The sequence below is a fragment of the Sycon ciliatum genome, chromosome 6 (assembly GCF_964019385.1).
Source record: "Sycon ciliatum chromosome 6, ocSycCili1.1, whole genome shotgun sequence".
Taxonomy (NCBI): Eukaryota; Metazoa; Porifera; class Calcarea; order Leucosolenida; family Sycettidae; genus Sycon; species Sycon ciliatum.
This window is the reverse complement of record NC_088648.1, coordinates 19,559,920-19,577,857: the sequence shown is the minus strand read 5'-3', so window position 1 is coordinate 19,577,857 and position 17,938 is coordinate 19,559,920. Positions and strand designations below refer to the sequence as shown.

Genomic DNA, 17,938 nt, shown 5'->3' with positions numbered 1-17,938 from the left:
TCTATTAGCCTCCATTTCAGGGCATCTCTAGTACTTGTAGTAGAGATGATGAACGTTCTAGTCATCCAACCCGTGATTACCGTGCTGGTAGTATACGTGTTCTCACAGTTGAGCGCCGCTATCGTGAGCACCGCGGAGCCGTTCCGAACGGCAAGAATGGAACAAACTCTAACGGGGCCGCATGAAACCAACCTGGAAGGCTTGCCCAACTTGGGATTGGAAGGTAAGTTTTCAAAGCGGCAATAGTGATGCAATGGGCAATGACTCAAACCGTCTCCCTAGGAAATTAACAATTCAATGTTCGAGTTCTACTTCTGGTAATCAACCGACAAAGTTACCTTCCCTTGTACAAAAGCTCGCTGTTTCTCGCTGCTTGAACTGATTTGGTGCGCCCACCTAGTGTACACAAGGCTTGGTTGCTCACTAAACTTCATCGTGATCAGTTTGGCCAGTAATTCATAGCTCTGCTGAGAAGACGGGGCTAAGGGCGAAACAAGGGAACTCTCTCCGGAGAAGAATTGATAGATCAGATTATATTTAGCGACTACTTGATCCGATGCTGCTGGACAATATTCTACTCTTGGGGAAAAACAAAGGAACAGAAACAAGTGTAGAGGGAGAAACTTGTTCAGTGGGCACTGTTGCCTGACAAGCTGTCCTGTACCTTGCAGAACCTTTTCAGAATAGTTCTAATGGTCAACGAGTGAGCTTCTCATGAGCTCTCGAGCAGCAATGGAGGAGGATGTCACAGTGTGCGGGATATTTATTTGAAGTAGAGTTTCACATCGCTCATTTGTTGCTCACGAGGTAGCACATTGTTTTATACTCGCCTTCTCTTGAACTGCTCTTGTATCCTTGAAATACCAGCGCCACAGATCGTGTGTGACTGTGTGTGTGTATTCTATGTGCGGCTGTGTGTATGTTTGTTCGTGTGCGATTGAGCGCGTATATACACGTATGCGTCTACATACATGTACTTGTACGTGTATGTGTATAAAGTGAGTATGTTTCCTGGCGCCTTTCCACACATACTTTATACTTGGTACAAGGTTCTAGTCGATGAAGTAAGTTTACTACCGTTAAATTAAGTTCTATAATTACCGGTATGTGATTTTCGGCTGTGTAATGAAGCAAATTGAAGAGATAATGGGCTAATCCAGACAATTGCTGTGTATACCTGTGTACAACAGCTGAGCCCACCAGATGGTTCGGGTACTATTGCCCTGGAAAACCTAATTTTTGTCATTCCTTCTCATTTACAATACAAACGCGATCGTGTATGGCTTGAAAGGAAACATTTTACTCCTAGCATATCTCACCGTCCCTTGATATTGAACAGGATGGACAAAAAATTATTGCACAGCTACTAAATTGCACCTCAGTTGCATTGTTCCTCTTGCTGGTGCTGGGGAGGGGGGGGGGACATATTGCTTCTTGCAGTGCTTGCAACGCCGCGGACTTCAGATGAAACTGTACGACAGTACATGTACATGTACATGTACTGTCTACGCCAGTTTGTTCATGTACATGTACATGAACTTAGTTCAAGGTAATTGTTGTAAGTGCATTTTGCCTCAGGATGGCTCAGGGTGGCATACGTACATGTACATGTACAAGCTGTTACTCACAGTTCATGTACAGGTCAGGTATTTCTGGATACATTTCACGTAGAGTACTGCTTTCCCTTCGGGAACGGACACGATAATTTACTTACTTCTACTGCTGTCATACATGTAGCGCGGTAAAATTGCTGCAGCGCAACGTCTTTTCCATTCCTTTCTTTTTATTATCCCTTAGGCTTCTTCCTCTTCATCCATGTAAGATTTTGACGTAGCCCCCGTTGATTAATTAATAAGGCTAAGGTCTATGGAGAATCCTTAGAATCCATTGTATTGCATTGTATTGTTTATTTACGGATTCTCCAGAGGTAAGCGGATACCTATCATGGGAGTCTCGCCAAACCAATAGAATAATGAAAATAGAAGTAGATAAACTCAAATAAAATCTGAGAATTTAAATCAAAGAACAGGGAGAAAATCAATAGGTCGAAAACCAGGGATGCCAATAGAACACAGGAAAGGCACTAAAACAAGAGTGGGCTTCCCGAAGTTATAACAGACCTAATCAGGGATTCATTTGTGAGAGAACCGATGCTAGAAATAATGGTTTCTTTTAAACAAAGTTTTAAAAGCAGGAGAGGAAGACAGTAGCAATGTGACTGAAAGGGAGCTAAAAAATATCGCTGGTGGCCTCATAAAATCAGGCCCAATTCATATCGCTCGGGCATAGCCTGCACTGCTGTTTTGTGTTTGTGTGCGACTTTGAGTAATAGTAATTATAATATTCGCGGGATCCGCGTTAGCATCACTTGAATGTTCAGAAAAACACAAGCTATAGCCTTGAAACAAGCCTCTTGTACGGGCAAAGCAAATGTGCTTACATAATAATTATTATGACAGAAAATCTCAATACCAAAAAAACTATAATAATTATTATAGCCTTCGGTTCCGCAGGCCACCACTGCGAGTGTGATTGAAAATGTGTCGCAGGCAGCGACAACTCAAGAGGTGCGAAAGTGGGGTGTCGCAAAAAATGCATGTGGGACCAGCTAGCCATGCGAGCTATAACAATGTCATACTATTGTGACGAAGAGCGATCCACGCCATCGAAAGAGTGCAATTGCCAGGTTAGTTGCCGACAATAGAGACTTGATGGCGACATGCCATGCTTGCATTTGAAAATACTCCTCGACATAGCTTGCATAGCAGCACACCCGTGGCAAATAGCGAAGAGATTAGAATTTGTACGACTGACGCTTGAGATTGGTATGTCACTATTCATAACAGCTACCAGTACAGTGGCTTTCAGATTATAATTGAGCAGCCAGTGCAGAATGGCCAATTTGAAGGTACTGACCATGCACCAGCAATACAGACAGAAAATCAAAGATAGCCAAGTTGGTTTGTCGACAACTAATCTTTATTTGAACAATGCTTCATGTGTGATTGTGATCGGCTCGTGACTGTGGCTCGCAAAAGCGCACCGCACTGGGCTGTGCACCATACAGCGAGCCAGAACGTTTCAACCTGCTTTCCTTTTCAGTGCAGCTAATGTTTCGATCAACGCAATCGGAGTGTGCTTTTTAAAACAAAAACATATTCATTGAGCAGGGAGTGGTGCTTTCTTGCAGGTTTGCCGAGTGGGCGGTTCGATGGACTTCTTGTGTGCGCTGGATGGCAGTCGTGAGTCAGTCAAGTCAGAGAGTCGGTAGGAAAAGCGCAAGCTCCCACGCAGGGAGTAATACACCAATTATCACCGAAGTCGCACCAAACCCTTCTTCAACGATTATTCATGTTGATGTTATCAAACACGCAATCTGTTACCGAGACTGAAAGCTGTCAGGAGTCATGTACAATCCGTCATGTACATTGTACATGGACCTGATGTCTGTTGTTCAAATTTGAAATTGCGTCCTTGGACACATCCTAATAGTCTGCCATACTTTGGCACGTCCTATAATATGGTCGTTCCTTGGGTGCTAAAAGTTTGCTCATTGCTTGGGTAGGTCAAAACAGTTTGTGGTTCCTTGGACACATCCTAGAAAGGTGAAGAGGTAACTAAGACTCGGATGGAGAGTCAACGATTATTTTACGATAAAGAAAAGGACCAATTAGCTACAAGTTACACTATAATGCCCACTAACACCACCAAATACTTTAAAACAATCAGATCATACGATAACATTGCACGACACTGACCAATGGCACTGACGGTCTACAACCAACTGGCAAGCAGCTCTAGCGCGTCTGGGATGCGCACTCCAACAGCCTTCCAACTTGGGAGGTTCTAAGTTATAATAATAACATAGGTGGGGAAGGTGTGCGCAGCCAAGACGAAAACGAGCTGAAAGGCTCAGGTTGAGCTGTGAAGCTGAGCTGAGCGGCAGAGCTGAGAAGCACACCTGTGCTTGTCTTGGTGGAACCATCATGTGTGGTTGCATAGGAAGCACGAGTTTCAACGTCTGACGAACGATGTTGAACGGTCCCTGCTTGAATGAAAACTATACCAAAGCTTAGTGGTAGGGCATCGCTGGCCTTAAGCGATGGTGCCATGTTTGAGTCCTGGTGGAGACTGTAAATTTCATTCTTCAGATTTTTCCCATTTTCGACTTTCAAAACGACTATTGAATATGTCATGTGTTGGGGCTCCTTGCGTGCTACGTTGTACGTGACGTTCAAGTGCGTGGGTTACAATGAGGGCTGCATCCTGCCAGCTTGTGTGGAATCATTGGAAGTCAGAGGGAAATGTTAAAATGTTGCAGCTTAAATGACGACTACACAATAGCTTAGTGGCCACAAGCGAGCGTCCTTTGTTCGAGTCCTGGTGGTGACAACCAATTGTGTCGTCGGATGTTTCCTATTTTGCAACTTTCCCTCAAACTACTCATGAAGACCTTGTTTACTTGAGTCTGAGAGAAGGTTTTGAATACACTCTTTCTTCTTGGTGTGTCACGATTCAGCATCAAAACCAGACATTGGAACAACTGATGGTTTCGTTGAGGAACTTGAACGAATAGCCCGTAAGTGTTACTGACCGTAGAAGTGAGGAAATGCTAAATGTACGAAATTATACAGTCAAGAATGCATGTAAAGAGAAAATGACCTACATTGTATATTAAAGTAATTATTAGTTACTCCTCCTTGGCAGACTTCCACTTCATATTGCATTCTGATGATGGCAATTTGCCGAAACGTTGAAAATGATTCTGTAAAATGAAATGAGTTGTGAATTTGCAGTGCCCAGGGAATGAGCATGTGTGCTCACCAATTCTCTTCGAGTTATGAAGCTGCAGGATGCCTCACCGCTACTTCGTTTAATAGTTACGAGTTATGACTAACAGTCCGCCAAGGTAAGGTAACGGGAAAATAATGCAGTCAGATAGTACGACAACACGGCACAAAACTGACAAGGATAATGAGACATTCGGCGACCTGACACCTAGTTCCAGCACATCAACGGGAGTGCAAACCAACGACTTTACGACTTGGAACCTGGAACTCGTCGAATGTCTCAATATCTTTGTCAGGTTTGTGCCTTGTTGCCGCAATAACTGGCTGTATAATTATCATCTCGTTACTTTGGCGGACTGTTTGTCACAACTAGGGACATGTAGGTGCATTTCTCTTTACATCTCACTGTTGCCTCAGCATCCGAGTTTTGTTAGCATCAATGTACATTAATTGTTCACTCCGGTAGGAATGGTTTACATGTAAATAAAAGTGAGCTGGGGTTTTATCGGGATATTCTAAGAAATTTTGCCTACGTGGAGAAAGATCGGCAGTGCGAGAGACGAAGAGAGAGAGAGAGAGAGAAATAGAAATAGAGAGAGAGAAATAGAAATAGAGAGAGAGAGAGAGAAATAGAAATAGAGAGAGAGAGAGATAAAGAAGACAGAGAAAGACAGAGAGAGACAGACAGAGACAGACAGAGACAGACAGAGAAACAGAGAAGACAGAGAGATAGAGACAGAGTGATACAGAGTGAGAGAGAGAGAAACAGAGAGAGAGAGACACCGGAGACATTGTGCATTCCCACCATTTTGAATTGAACTATATATTATTTTTCTTTCCTTCTTGTCCTTTCCTCCGGCAGAGGTATTGACCGACTTGCTTGGCAGTCCAGCACTTACTGATAGTTTTCCAGAAGGAGTCCAGCAAAATTGTGGTATGTTCCTGGCCTTTGGGTAACGATGTGTGGCACTTCAATTTAATATCACCAATTATCGAGCTGTTGTTGTGACAATCTGGAAATGTCAACGCCTTAAAACGATCAATTCTCATCCACGAACATTCCATGGGACATACATGTACATGTAGGAGGATTTCCGATTTCGCGTGCATGTGCTCTTGCGTGCTCTTGCCCGTGTGTGCGCGTGTGTGCATGTGCCTGCATGCTTGTGTGTTTGTGTATGTTTGTGCGTACATTCGTGCATGCAAAAAAAAATGCGTAAAATGCTTGTGGTCACGCCTGTGGAATGTGAGCTTTGGGCTTTTTGCTTGATTGCTTTAGGGTATAGTGGCATTCAAGCTCAGCAATGCCAGGACATGGGATGTGCCTGGCTCAAGTTTCATGTAAGCATGTGAACTTTGGTGCATCCACTTTGCAATGTATGTACCCGGCTTTGTGCGTTCAAAAATGATAGCAGTAGATGCCAATTCTGTTTGACGACATCTGTTTTTACAGTGCAGTGAAACCTGTCTAAGACGACCGCTCAAGGGACCTGGAAAACGTGGTCTCTGTTACCAGGTGGTCTCCTTATCCAGGGTCATTTGACTGGAAATAACATCCCCTGGTCCTGGTTTCAGTGGTGTTCTAGGACAGGTGGTCGCCTTATCCAAGTGGTCGCCTTGACAAGTTGTACGGTATACAGTACTGTTAGTCGCCGGAGAGCGGGGGGGGGGGGGAGGTTGGCCTCCTAGCCTAAAAAAATCACAGTTGGCGTCAGACTCGGCTACAGGCCGATTTTTCCGCATCCATGATGGTCTAATTGTCTGTGGCCAGGTCCACTCGCACCATGAAGTATGAGCACCTGATAATGAGGACCTTCGGACATGAGACCGCTATGGAAACATTAATTAGTTCTTGTGCTTGGAGTCAAAATATATCACAGGATCCAAAATAGGAATGTTTTTGTGTATGACTTTTCCTTCATGGTTGATAAATATGGTGGTAAAGACACACCTGGCAATATGGCGGTAAACACACGCCTGCCCACACACGCTCTCTAGGCTGCAAAGTTCTGGCACAGAGCTCTCCTTCTCACAAGAACTTTTCCTTCATGTCTGTTTTTAGAATTATCAACATCAGTGCTTCCTACCCGGCACTGAAAGCCCAGAATATATTGTAACCGCTGTTTGGGACACGCCTACTGGATTGAAGGTGACTTGGACAGCATAGCCATAATGTACTGCTGCAGTTGTTGGTTATGCTGCTGCTGCCGTTGCTACCTCACCTCTGCTGTGTGTGTGTGTGTGTGTGTGTGTGTGTGTGTGTGTGTTTGTCTGTCTGTCTATACATGTATGTGTGAATGTGTATGTGCCTCTGTATGGGTCTGTGTATGGACCAGTTTATGTGTATGTGCCTGCGTATATCCCTGTAGGCATCTATCATCACCAATAGTTCCTCAGGTGTTTTTCTGTGTGTGTGTGTATGTGTGTGTGTGTGTGTGTGTGTGTGTGTGTGTGTGTGTGTGTGTGTGTGACTGTGTGTGTGTGTGTATGTTTGTCTGTCTGTCTGTCTATACATGTATGTGTGAATGTGTATGTGCCTCTGTATGTGTCTGTGTATGGACCAGTTTATGTGTATGTGCCTGCGTATATCCCTGTAGGCATCTATCATCACCAATAGTTCCTCAGGTGTTTTTCTGTGTGTGTGTGTATGTGTGTGTGTGTGTGTGTGTGTGTGTGTGTGTGTGTGTGTGTGTGTGTGTGTGTGTGACTGTGTGTGTGTGTGTGTGTATGTTTGTCTGTCTGTCTGTCTATACATGTATGTGTGAATGTGTATGTGCCTCTGTATGTGTCTGTGTATGGACCGGTTTATGTGTATGTGCCTGTGTATGTGACTGCGTATATCCCTGTAGGCATCTCTCAACACCAATAGTTCCTCAGGTTGGTTTCTTTAGTATGTTTTAAGGGTTACTCCTAATGAACGCTGTAAAAATGATGCCGAAGTGTAGTTGCCTGCTTCTGGTCGAGCAAAGGAATAGGTTACAAGGGGGTTTAGATTCGGTTATAGTTTTCTCTTCAGTGATACAGTAAAGATTGGGTGAGCTGCCTGTGCCCATGTACCATGACGAGTGTTTCCCAGGCATTGAATCGAGTACCGCTGCCATATGGCTACGCATGATGGCATGAGTAATAGTGACCCAAATAGTCGATAAATATGGTGGTAAAGACACACCTGGCAATATGGCGGTAAACACACGCCTGCCCACACACGCTCTCTAGGCTGCAAAGTTCTGGCACAGAGCTCTCCTTCTCACCACCACTACCATCAGTTTGCGCCTGGCGCCTGGTCAATGCATGGCTGGCGGTATCCGGCATAGCAGGCTGGTACATCAAGTAGCGCATGGCACATAGATGATGACACAGCAACGACATAGCTCGATTGCGACGTACGTTTCGTCCCCGCTGGACTCATTAATGCAATCTTCTTCTTGGATGTCTTCATACGGAGCTTGACTCGGGAGAATGAAGTTGAAGACACCACTGCAGCTGTACTTATGGTTGATAAATATGCAGTGGTGTCTTCAACTTCATTCTCCCGAGTTTGGGTGTGCATGCGCTCGCCCGTGCGTGTGTGTTTGTGCATGTGTGGGTATGTCACCGGCTGTTCGTGCGTGCCTGCATATTCGTATGTAGGCGTTGTTTACGATTGTTCCCATGTGGGTGCTGAAGTATGTGTATGTATTCAATCTGCGGATAGAGCTGTTTCGTCCTTTATTTGTATGTATGAATGTGTTAACGCTGGCAATGTAAATGTAGGTCGCTATGGCACTCCAATTACGCCTGTGATGCTGCAAATTGACTTTGATACTGACCAGCGACTACATGTCAAGTTTACGGATGATACCAGCCAGAGATGGGAAATACCAAGCAAGTAAGTTTGTCTGGATTGCATCGCTGATTGACATGGATGTGGAAAAAAGGTGATCTTTCCCTTCTTGTTTTAGAATCTATATGTACGCCTATTTGTTTGTATCTTTGTCTGGGTGTCCGTCTGTCCATCTGCCTACCTATCTGTTTGAATCTCTACATGTTTATCTGTCTGTGTCAATCTCTCTATGTATGTCTTTGACTCGCCCTCTTTCTCTGTGTTTCATTCTCTCCCTTTCTCTTTTTTTCTCATCTGCATTTCTCTCTCTACCTCCCTGCCTCTCCTCTCGGAACTTCTCTTGCTTTCTCTCATATTCTCTTCTTCAAATTAATCTTTCTTCGCACTGTATGTCTCTTAAAGATTCTCACCTGTGCCTGACGCACCTACCAAGCAAGCATCAAACCCAATGTACACTGTCATTATCGCTGAACCTGGCGAGGTTTTCTTTATCAAGATTGGGCGGTAAGCATCGGGTCAATCTTCTCAACGGGCGGGGTCACAGGTGACATGGTCTTTTTTTTTCCCAACGGGTGCAAGTAGTCCCTCACCCCCCCCCCCTCCCCAATAGGATCGCTGACCCGCCTGACTAGGCTCTGGAGCAGACACTGGTTTATAAGCCTTTTGCGCCCTGTACAGATGCACGAAATCCCGTAGAATCCCGTAGAACCTAATGGGTGTTGTTGAATGTGCAGGACCCTATTGTGTTTTCTGCTATTTCCACTAAGAAATGGGCCCTGAAGGCATTGCAAAGGAAAACCTTTTTCTGACAAAGATCTAGCTAGTCATTAGTTCTAACCAAAGTGAAGAAGTTGGAAAAGGGATTGTTTGCCATTAATTATGAGGCTAAAATTGGTCAAATGCGCATGCATAGCACACAATGAACACCCTAACAGGTCTGTACACACCTACGCCCTAGTACTGAACTTCGTACATCTGTACACCGCGCAAAAGGTCTATTGATAATAACAAGAGTCCATAACCCAAGAGTATGCAACTGTGATTATGGGTGCATGCGTGGCGCGCTGCCTTCATTACGTAACTTGCCTTCATCACGCTCTGAAAGCATGCATTCAAACTCTCAATTTCTCGCACGAGCCCATCCGTTTTTGCTCGATTCGTTCCAGTACCTACACAATCTCTGAATTCTGGCGCGTGAACTCCAGTTCCGTACGAAAGTTCATTTCAAACTAGAGGGAAAGTGCGGTGTTTGATTTTCCGCAGTGCGCGGACTGCAGCTGAATGATGTAATGAAGGCAGCGCGCCGCGCGGTTGGCCCATAGAAAAGAGATCACAGTTGCATACTCTTGGGTTATGGACTCTTGATAATAATGGTCTTCTTCTCTCTGGTTACGTTGGTGGACAGTTTGTCATAACTCGTAACATCTTGTCCTTTTCCTTTCTTCATCATAACTACAGTCCGTATCGCCTATAAGGTTGGCGGCTATAGTAATATACCGGATATAGTGATCGATTTCTCAAATTCATTTTCATTTGCCATAACTAAGTATGCACAGTTATCGCGTATAGTAATAATCGTCTATAGTAATATATCGCCTATAGTGATCAAATTCATATTTTCCAAAGACCTTTATTACACTATTTTTCCATCGGTTATAGTGATTGATGTAAAATCAATCGATGTCAGAGGAGAACAGGGTGTTACTTCTTCGTGAAGAACTTGTCCAGTGAGTGTTGTTTGGTGAGTTTTGCTTGTACAAGTTGCCAAAATATGCCTCCATCATGAGGAAATGCTGATTTTGTGTGTCAGGAGCTACAGCCAGCTACATGACATTGTACATATAAGTAGTGCGTATGTGCACGGCGCGCTGAGTCGCTTGACACCCCACTCGCATACATTGCATGCAGTATCGGTCATAGTAATATATCGCTTATAGTGATAAAATGCTCAAAATCAAACACCAACGCTATAGGCGATACTGACTGTATATTAGCTAACCATCCGAGTTCAACTTCTTCTGTTTTCATCGGATTTATAGGAGATCTGATGGCGAGATCATTTTTGACTCAACGGCAACCACAAGCTCCGATGGCTGTAAGTTCTTATAGTACAGGAGCCAAGTGGGTGAAAACCTCAAGGAAAAATAGTTCGTTCCGACTTTGAGCGTACCACGATTTTTTGATACAAATCGCGAGACAGTGTCTTGTAGAGGGGGAATCCACTTGTTGTCATTTCTGAAACCTTCTGGAAGGTCGACTTCCAGGGGCTTCTTCTTCCAAAAATATTCGTCGATCGGCTATGACGAGGCCTCGCAAATCTCAAGTAATTTCAAGCATTTTCGAGAACTTTTTGCGTAGAGTGCACGCGTTTTGAATCTTGGGTGCGTACAACCTCATGACGTCAGTACGCTAGTACAGTCTTTTTCGCTTTCGGAGTTTCGCTGTGACAAGAAAGGAACTAGCAGTCCTTGATCTGTTTTCGACTCCGGCGTTGCACGACCGGAAGACGAAAGAGCCACAGAACAAGGTACTGCTCGTCCGATTCCATCTACATGTAGCAAATGTTCTGTTCTGTAGCAAATGAATAAATAAGTTTCCACATGGAAAGAAATCCGGCAACATCCAGCAGTGGTGAAGCAGCTTTATTCAAGTCATGATTTTGAGATTTTCTGTATCCCCTCGTCGTAGCGATGCAGATTAGGATTACTTGCATCCTTTTTACCCATAGACTAGTAGTAGGTGGTGTCATCGGCATTTATCATGAAGAGAGCCACTTTCATCGACCGTCTCATCAATTTATCATAAAAGCAGCTGATACTATAGCCTGTTGCAGAGTTCTATTCGACTTACAACATTACAGGACAGTGACTGGTTACTGCAAAATGGTGCAGCCCTGATGAAGGTGAGCTTCACATGCACATGTGGCATTGAACTGTTTCTGCATGTGCGAACTGTGCCTATTGAAAATGTTACCATTTGGCCGCCAAGGTGGGGGCAATCTCTGGAATTATTAATTTCTTGCCCAAAGATAGTCCTGTACTACATCCCCCGGAGTAGTTTCTTTCAAAGGCCGAAACTCTTCTGGACTAAAGTGACGTGTGTGGACCCATAACTGTGCAATGAAGGTTGTCGGCCTGCGGGTGTATGTGGGTGTGTTGCAGTTATCATTGTTTGCTCTAATTATCCTCTGCATGCAGCCGGGGCCTGCCACCGACTTTATAGCTACTCAAGTTCTGCAAGTAGCACACGCACCGCTTCAAGGCATGTTGGGCAATAAGACAGACTTGAATTTGCAGCGAGTAAATCCTGGAAATATTGATTGACTCCTGTGGGTTAGTTCAACGAGGGCTACCTGGCAAAAATACAAGCTCTTGGCTAATCTGCTACATCCGAGTCAAGATGCTGTCGGCAATTCCAAGATGACATGATCGGAACCCGCTAAGACAGCAGAAATTGCATGATCCAGGAACATGCATTATCACTGGTCGTTGAACACGGCCGAACCAATGCCGCCCAGGATCAGATGACAGCTGAGCTTAGCCATATTTAGAGACAGGATATGGATTGTAATTTTGGAAGATACTAGTAGTAAGCAAGTCGTGGAGCAAACATGTCATGATCTTGCCCGTGCTGAGTTTAATATGTTGGCACCTGCCTTGGTCTGGAGGAAAGCAGAACTTTTAGGCAGCACCGGAATATAACCAAGCAGAGGAGATGCATGTAGGAGCGTTAAATACCGCGGTACCAATAAGCCTTTGATTTTCCGGGCCTTTGTACCTCTTGTGCATTGCATTCTGCCCACCAAATGCAAGGGGCAGTGTAACAGGTAAAAGGCCCACTGCCGTTCTGTATATGCTGTACTACAAACTTTTCTAGTTTGAACATTACCATGTACGTCTCCAATGCGGTGAACCCTTTGATAGGCCTGGCTTTGGTTCATCCTAATAAAGATCGCTATTATTATGACGTGCGCTGTCTTCTCATATGATATCAGTATACACAAATCCCTTCTTGTTGGTGCATTACAGTTCATTCCCCATACTTGTAGATTTAGACACAAGTACAGACTACATGTACTTGCTGCTTGGAATTTTATTTTACCCTACAATGTACGTGTCCGTGCGGAACGTGATGTACGTGTCACTGTCTTTTCCAGGTATCAATCATTACGTTTCAGGCCTGAAATAGCAGGTTGACGCTCTTAGTTTCAGGATTATCCCAATAGACAGTTGTTCTTCTGATTTGGTAGCATTTCTGAAGTTGATTGATTCTTTTTTATTGTCATTTTGTAGATCGTTCGTGGTTGCCATGGTAACCAAGAAGAAAAGAGTTCTTATTCTCGCTTCAAAACACTTCAGTTAGAATGATTGGAATAAATACATGGAGATGCCAATAGCAAAGTGGCGTAAAAGTAACACAAAGTGACACAAATGCTAATTTTGTATCCGGTTGCCATGGTAATCATAGGCAATTTCAATCGCAATTTTCACCACCTTTCAGAAAGTTCTGAGAATGACAACAAGTGGTAGGGTGATCTACACATGGCCCTCTATCATATGAGCCCAAAAAATCGTGGTACACCCAAAGTGGGAACGGGAAGTCACATTTTGCCCACTTGGCTCCTGTACTATTACTGTCTATTGTGTAGTATTGTAACTCCCATTCCCTTAAAGGGGAAGTCCGGTGAAAAATTTAAATTTCACAGTCCGTAGAGTTCGAGTCGCTGAGTCGAATGGTCTTTGTCCGAGGAGGCTGCGGCTTATGGTTCGTCAGATACGCCCAATCGAACATGTGCGAATTTGAGCGCGCATCACCCAGATCCAGGTGATGACGTCACAGCGTGCAGCCAGGTAGCCACACCATCTAGTTGTGTACAAAAATGGCCATATTCGGAGCGCGTTCGATTGGGGAACTGTTTGTCGCAGCTTCTTCGGACCAAGATCATTCGATTCAGTGTTACAAACACTACATACCCTGTGATTTTCAGCTCGGTAAACCTCGAGGTTATACCATATTTTAGCCGTTTCCGAGTTGGACTTTTTCCGTCAGCCTCTACGCGCTGTGCGCTGCGTGCATGCAGTGCGTGCAGTGTGTTATCTAGCTGTGGTGCAGTCAACAAACTCATCACAGACGGAACTACTCCCGCACTGCCGTGCTGGGGTAGTATCTACAACAAGACTCGAGTCACAACTGACACAAGACTCAGAAAACTAGTCAACACACGGACTTGTCATGTACTACACTCGTATCAGTCGTATTGTACAGTCATGTAGTCAGAGAACGTGCGTTTCTCCTTGCCGGTGCCGGTGATTGTGCTTTGAGAAAGAAAATTTTAGTTTTCCGCTCCTGCCTCATTATTTTATGCTACAGCGATGAGTGCACAACCGTGACAAGTGACAAAACAGGGAACAGCTCCCGGACCTAGAACTGTCAGATTCCATAGCGTTGCGAGCGAAGAGTCGTGCCCGTGGTTCAAAGAGCCTGCACTGTTCTCCAAATGAGTAGTCCGAAATATTCCAAGTTCGCACCAAAACATCACCATGTGGCAGGCCACTGGAGTCTAAGCGAATCTAATCGGTATGGAACAACATTTAGAGCACTCGCATCACTCTTCTCCATTTTGGCGACCCTGCTCTCCAGCGATCTGATAATTCATCAGCCTCGTCTGCAATAGCTGCTGCTTCTTCATCAGTCGGAAACTCAGTAACTCTTGACGGGCCCGCGCGGCCATTTCTTCAGCTGAATACCGAGGTTCTCAGCCCCAGACCGAACTCATGAAGGTCAGCCATGGCTGCATCCTCACTCTCACAAGGAGTTACAGGTCTTCGGGGTCGCTTGCACCACCTAATATCAGTCGCCAAATCATTTGAAATAGCACTGACACTATTGCTTTCACGCACTCCTTTTGACCTAGCTGCACGCTATGACGTTGCAGAGGGTGTGGCGCGGCCGCATGACGTCATGGCGCAGCCCCCGAAACTCAGTTTTTCAAACGGAAATATCTCGAGAACGCTTTGTCGGAGACACGTGGGACCAACACCATTCGACTCAGCGCCCGAAACTCTACCAACCCTGAAATTTAAATTTTTCACCGGACTTCCCCTTTAAGAGAGCATGTCTGAGAATACCAAAGTATGTGTGCAAGTGGATCTCTCCGATTTCGCTCAAAATTTGCAGGTACTACCGTAGGTTCCCTTTGGGGTGTGGATCGATTGTGCAAAGCCCTTGAAAAAGTTTCTGAAGGGAACCTTGAAATTTGCATACCCCTCAAAAATGGCCGAAATATCACAGCATTTATGGGTCTAGAAACGAGTCACGCCACAGCGTATCCGAACAAGCTATGAACAAAACTCCATTAAGCCAAAATTGCCTCACCTCAGAAGAGTTCCTGGAGCAGTACCGCTTAGCCACGCCAGGATTCCAGAAGACGAGGTCCATCACCCCCTGACGCCACAAATGATCGTCTTGAAAATAGCGAATTAACAAGCGCTGGCAAAACAGCCAGCTACGTCCTCAATTGGCCAGAACTATACACCGGCAGATAGTAGAACGCCTCTTCTAGCGCTGAGGACATGTCCCCCATCTTCCTTTTGGGGTTTTCTTGAAATAAACTTTTTTTTGAATTTTTCCACTCGAACATGCTGAAATACGGCCAAAGTCATACCTGCGCAGGAAAGCTCGCCCCTCCGCGACGTCTCCTCAGCAATTTCTACTCCAACACTACTCCCAAGGCCGCAGAACAAAGTGTATTGTTGACTCTGACAAGGAAAAGCAGCGGTGATCACTTGTCACTCCAAACGACAAGCTTCTCCTTGCGCCACCAATAATTTTTTGTGCGACTGTTGATGCAAAAGTGACTGAAGTCCTGCAGCGCAGTTTTTGAATTTTACTCCAAGAGGCACAGTGAAATCACGTGCCTTGTGACGGTAGAATGCCAAGTCGCGTGGATCACGGCTCACGAGATTTCAGAGTCACCTTACATGTAGTGCGCTTGTTACTCGCCTTGGTCTGGAAGTGATCACACTTGTGTTGTTGCTGCGCTCAAGTCAAGAACACGCTGACCGTGTTGTAGCCTACGACCCGGGCCTTTCGCTGACCATGTAGGTCGAAGACCAGTGAAATGATGATGAAATCACATTCTTTATGACGTAAGAGATCTGTCATGCAGTTCACGCGACAAGTGCGCGTGCAGCTAGCCAGTGCTGCTCGCGTGCCAGTCAACGCAAAGCGACCGAGCTAGCAGCTTTCGACTTTCGTCGAGCAATGACATGAAAACAAGGGACTTTTACTGTTGGTCCAGTGTTGGACTATGTTCGGGATTGCAGGAGGTAAGTGTGAAAGATGAATAACTCTCCATGCTGTACGTGGGGCATATTTCAACGGCTTGCTGCCATTGCAACACTCCTAGGACAGTTTGTGGGGGTTCTCAGCAGATCAAGCAGGAAATGCAGCTCATCTTACCTCTGCCATCGCTGCATCATGGTCTGTTCCGTGTAGCGTTCCAGACACGTTCGCGATCGATGGCCGCGCGTTAGGCTTTTCCGGATTATGCGTTTTTTCTTGGTCTAAAATGGAAATGGAAAGTGTTTTGAAAAACCCCTATAAATCAAATTTTTTTCTAAAGAAAATGCAAAAATTTACCCAAAAAGCACAAAAAATGCCACCGTTGCCATGGTAACAAAATGGCGACAGTTAGTCGCGTGACTTTTGGCACCATGGTGATCATTCATGGTGATCGTGAAGTACCTATCGCTTGCAGGGAGTCGTAAAATACCGGTATTTTACGACTCCCTGGCGCAAAGTGGGTCAAAATGGGCAAAATGCATTTTGACCCCCAAAATGCAAAAATATGCAAACACATAATCCGGAAAGGCCTACCGCGCGTATCGTGATCCAGGAAGCGTCATCCTACGTCACAGAGCACGCGATCTCACCGTGCATCTTGCAATAAAAATTCAAAAACTGCGCTGAGCTCATGAGGACTTCAGTCACTTTTGCATCATGATATCAACAGTCGCACAAAAAATTATTGGTGGCGCAAGGAGAAGCTTGTCGTTTGGAGTGACAAGTGATCACCGCTGCTTTTCCTTGTCAGAGTCAACAATACACTTTGTTCTGCGGCCTTGGGAGTAGTGTTGGAGTAGAAATTGCTGAGGAGACGTCGCGGAGGGGCGAGCTTTCCTGCGCAGGTATGACTTTGGCCGTATTTCAGCATGTTCGAGAGGAAAAATTCAAAAAAGTTTATTTCAAGAAACCCCAAAAGGAAGATGGGGAACATGTCCTCAGCGCTAGAAGAGGTGTTCTACTATCTGCCTGCCAATTGAGGACGTAGCTAGCTGTTATGCCAGCGCTTGTAAATTGGCTATTTTCAAGACGATCATTTGTGGCGTCAGGGGGTGATGGACTTCGTCTTCTGGGATCCTGGCGTGGCTAAGCGGTACTGCTCCGGGAACTCTTCTAAGGTGAGGCAATGTTGGCTTGATGGAGTTTTGTTCATAGCTTGTTCGAATACGCTGTGGCGTGACTATTTTCTAGACCCGTAAATGCCGTGATAGTTCGGCCATTTTTGAGGGGTATGCAAATTTCAAGGTTCCCTTCAGAACCTTTTTCAAGGGCTTTGCACAATCGATCCACACCCCAAAGGGAACCTACCTGCAAATTTTGAGCGAAGTCGGAGAGATCCACTTGCACACATACTTTGGTATTCTCAGACATGCTCTCTTAAGAGAATTTGGTGTGGATATTATTTACAGTATTTTGATGTGACTATAACAGACATCTGCCTAGTAACCACATTGAGACAAGGCAATAGTAAAAAGAATAGCAAGACTAACGGCTATGTACAAAGGGATGTTGGGGTGAACTCATTTTCAGAAAAGAAAGTTAACGTCTTATCTATTGATGCGTACAATGCGTTCCAAGATTGCGTCTGTTGTTGAAGTGACCATTGTGTGCATGTGCGTGAGTCTGCATGACAGCTGCTGTGCGCCTGTACAGGTCATGTGCGTCAGGCGAGTTTAGCACCCCGAATTGGCTGGGGCTGGGGAAAATGGAGATGCATAAGAAGGCAACTACCATATTTTCCGGCAAATAAACCGCACTGGAGTATGAGCCGCACCCCCATTTTTTGCCATGAGATGCAGACCTCTACCCCATATATCACCGTTAATATTGTTGAATACGAGAAAGGACGACTGACGACACATTATCCAGACATTACGACGGGAACAGGTAGGTTGGTGGAACGACATTTATTAGAGACGGGACAAGAGACCAAGACGAACGAAACGACTACATGGTGATTATTGAAGAGTGAGACAAGAGA

The 17,938-nt window shown here is 45.1% G+C and overlaps 1 protein-coding gene across 1 annotated transcript in view; it reads left to right on the top strand.

The window, feature by feature from the left end:
* LOC135820114 (uncharacterized) overlaps positions 1-17,938 on the top strand; it is a 36,150-nt gene continuing 18,212 nt past the window's right edge. The window contains exons 1-9 of the mRNA XM_065333423.1: positions 1-223; positions 4,520-4,579; positions 5,653-5,724; positions 6,070-6,131; positions 6,853-6,939; positions 7,640-7,667; positions 8,544-8,658; positions 9,016-9,117; positions 10,653-10,708. Coding sequence (XP_065189495.1) covers positions 46-223; positions 4,520-4,579; positions 5,653-5,724; positions 6,070-6,131; positions 6,853-6,939; positions 7,640-7,667; positions 8,544-8,658; positions 9,016-9,117; positions 10,653-10,708 — 760 coding nt within the window. The 5' untranslated portion in view covers positions 1-45. The remainder of the gene's footprint in view (positions 224-4,519; positions 4,580-5,652; positions 5,725-6,069; positions 6,132-6,852; positions 6,940-7,639; positions 7,668-8,543; positions 8,659-9,015; positions 9,118-10,652; positions 10,709-17,938) is intronic.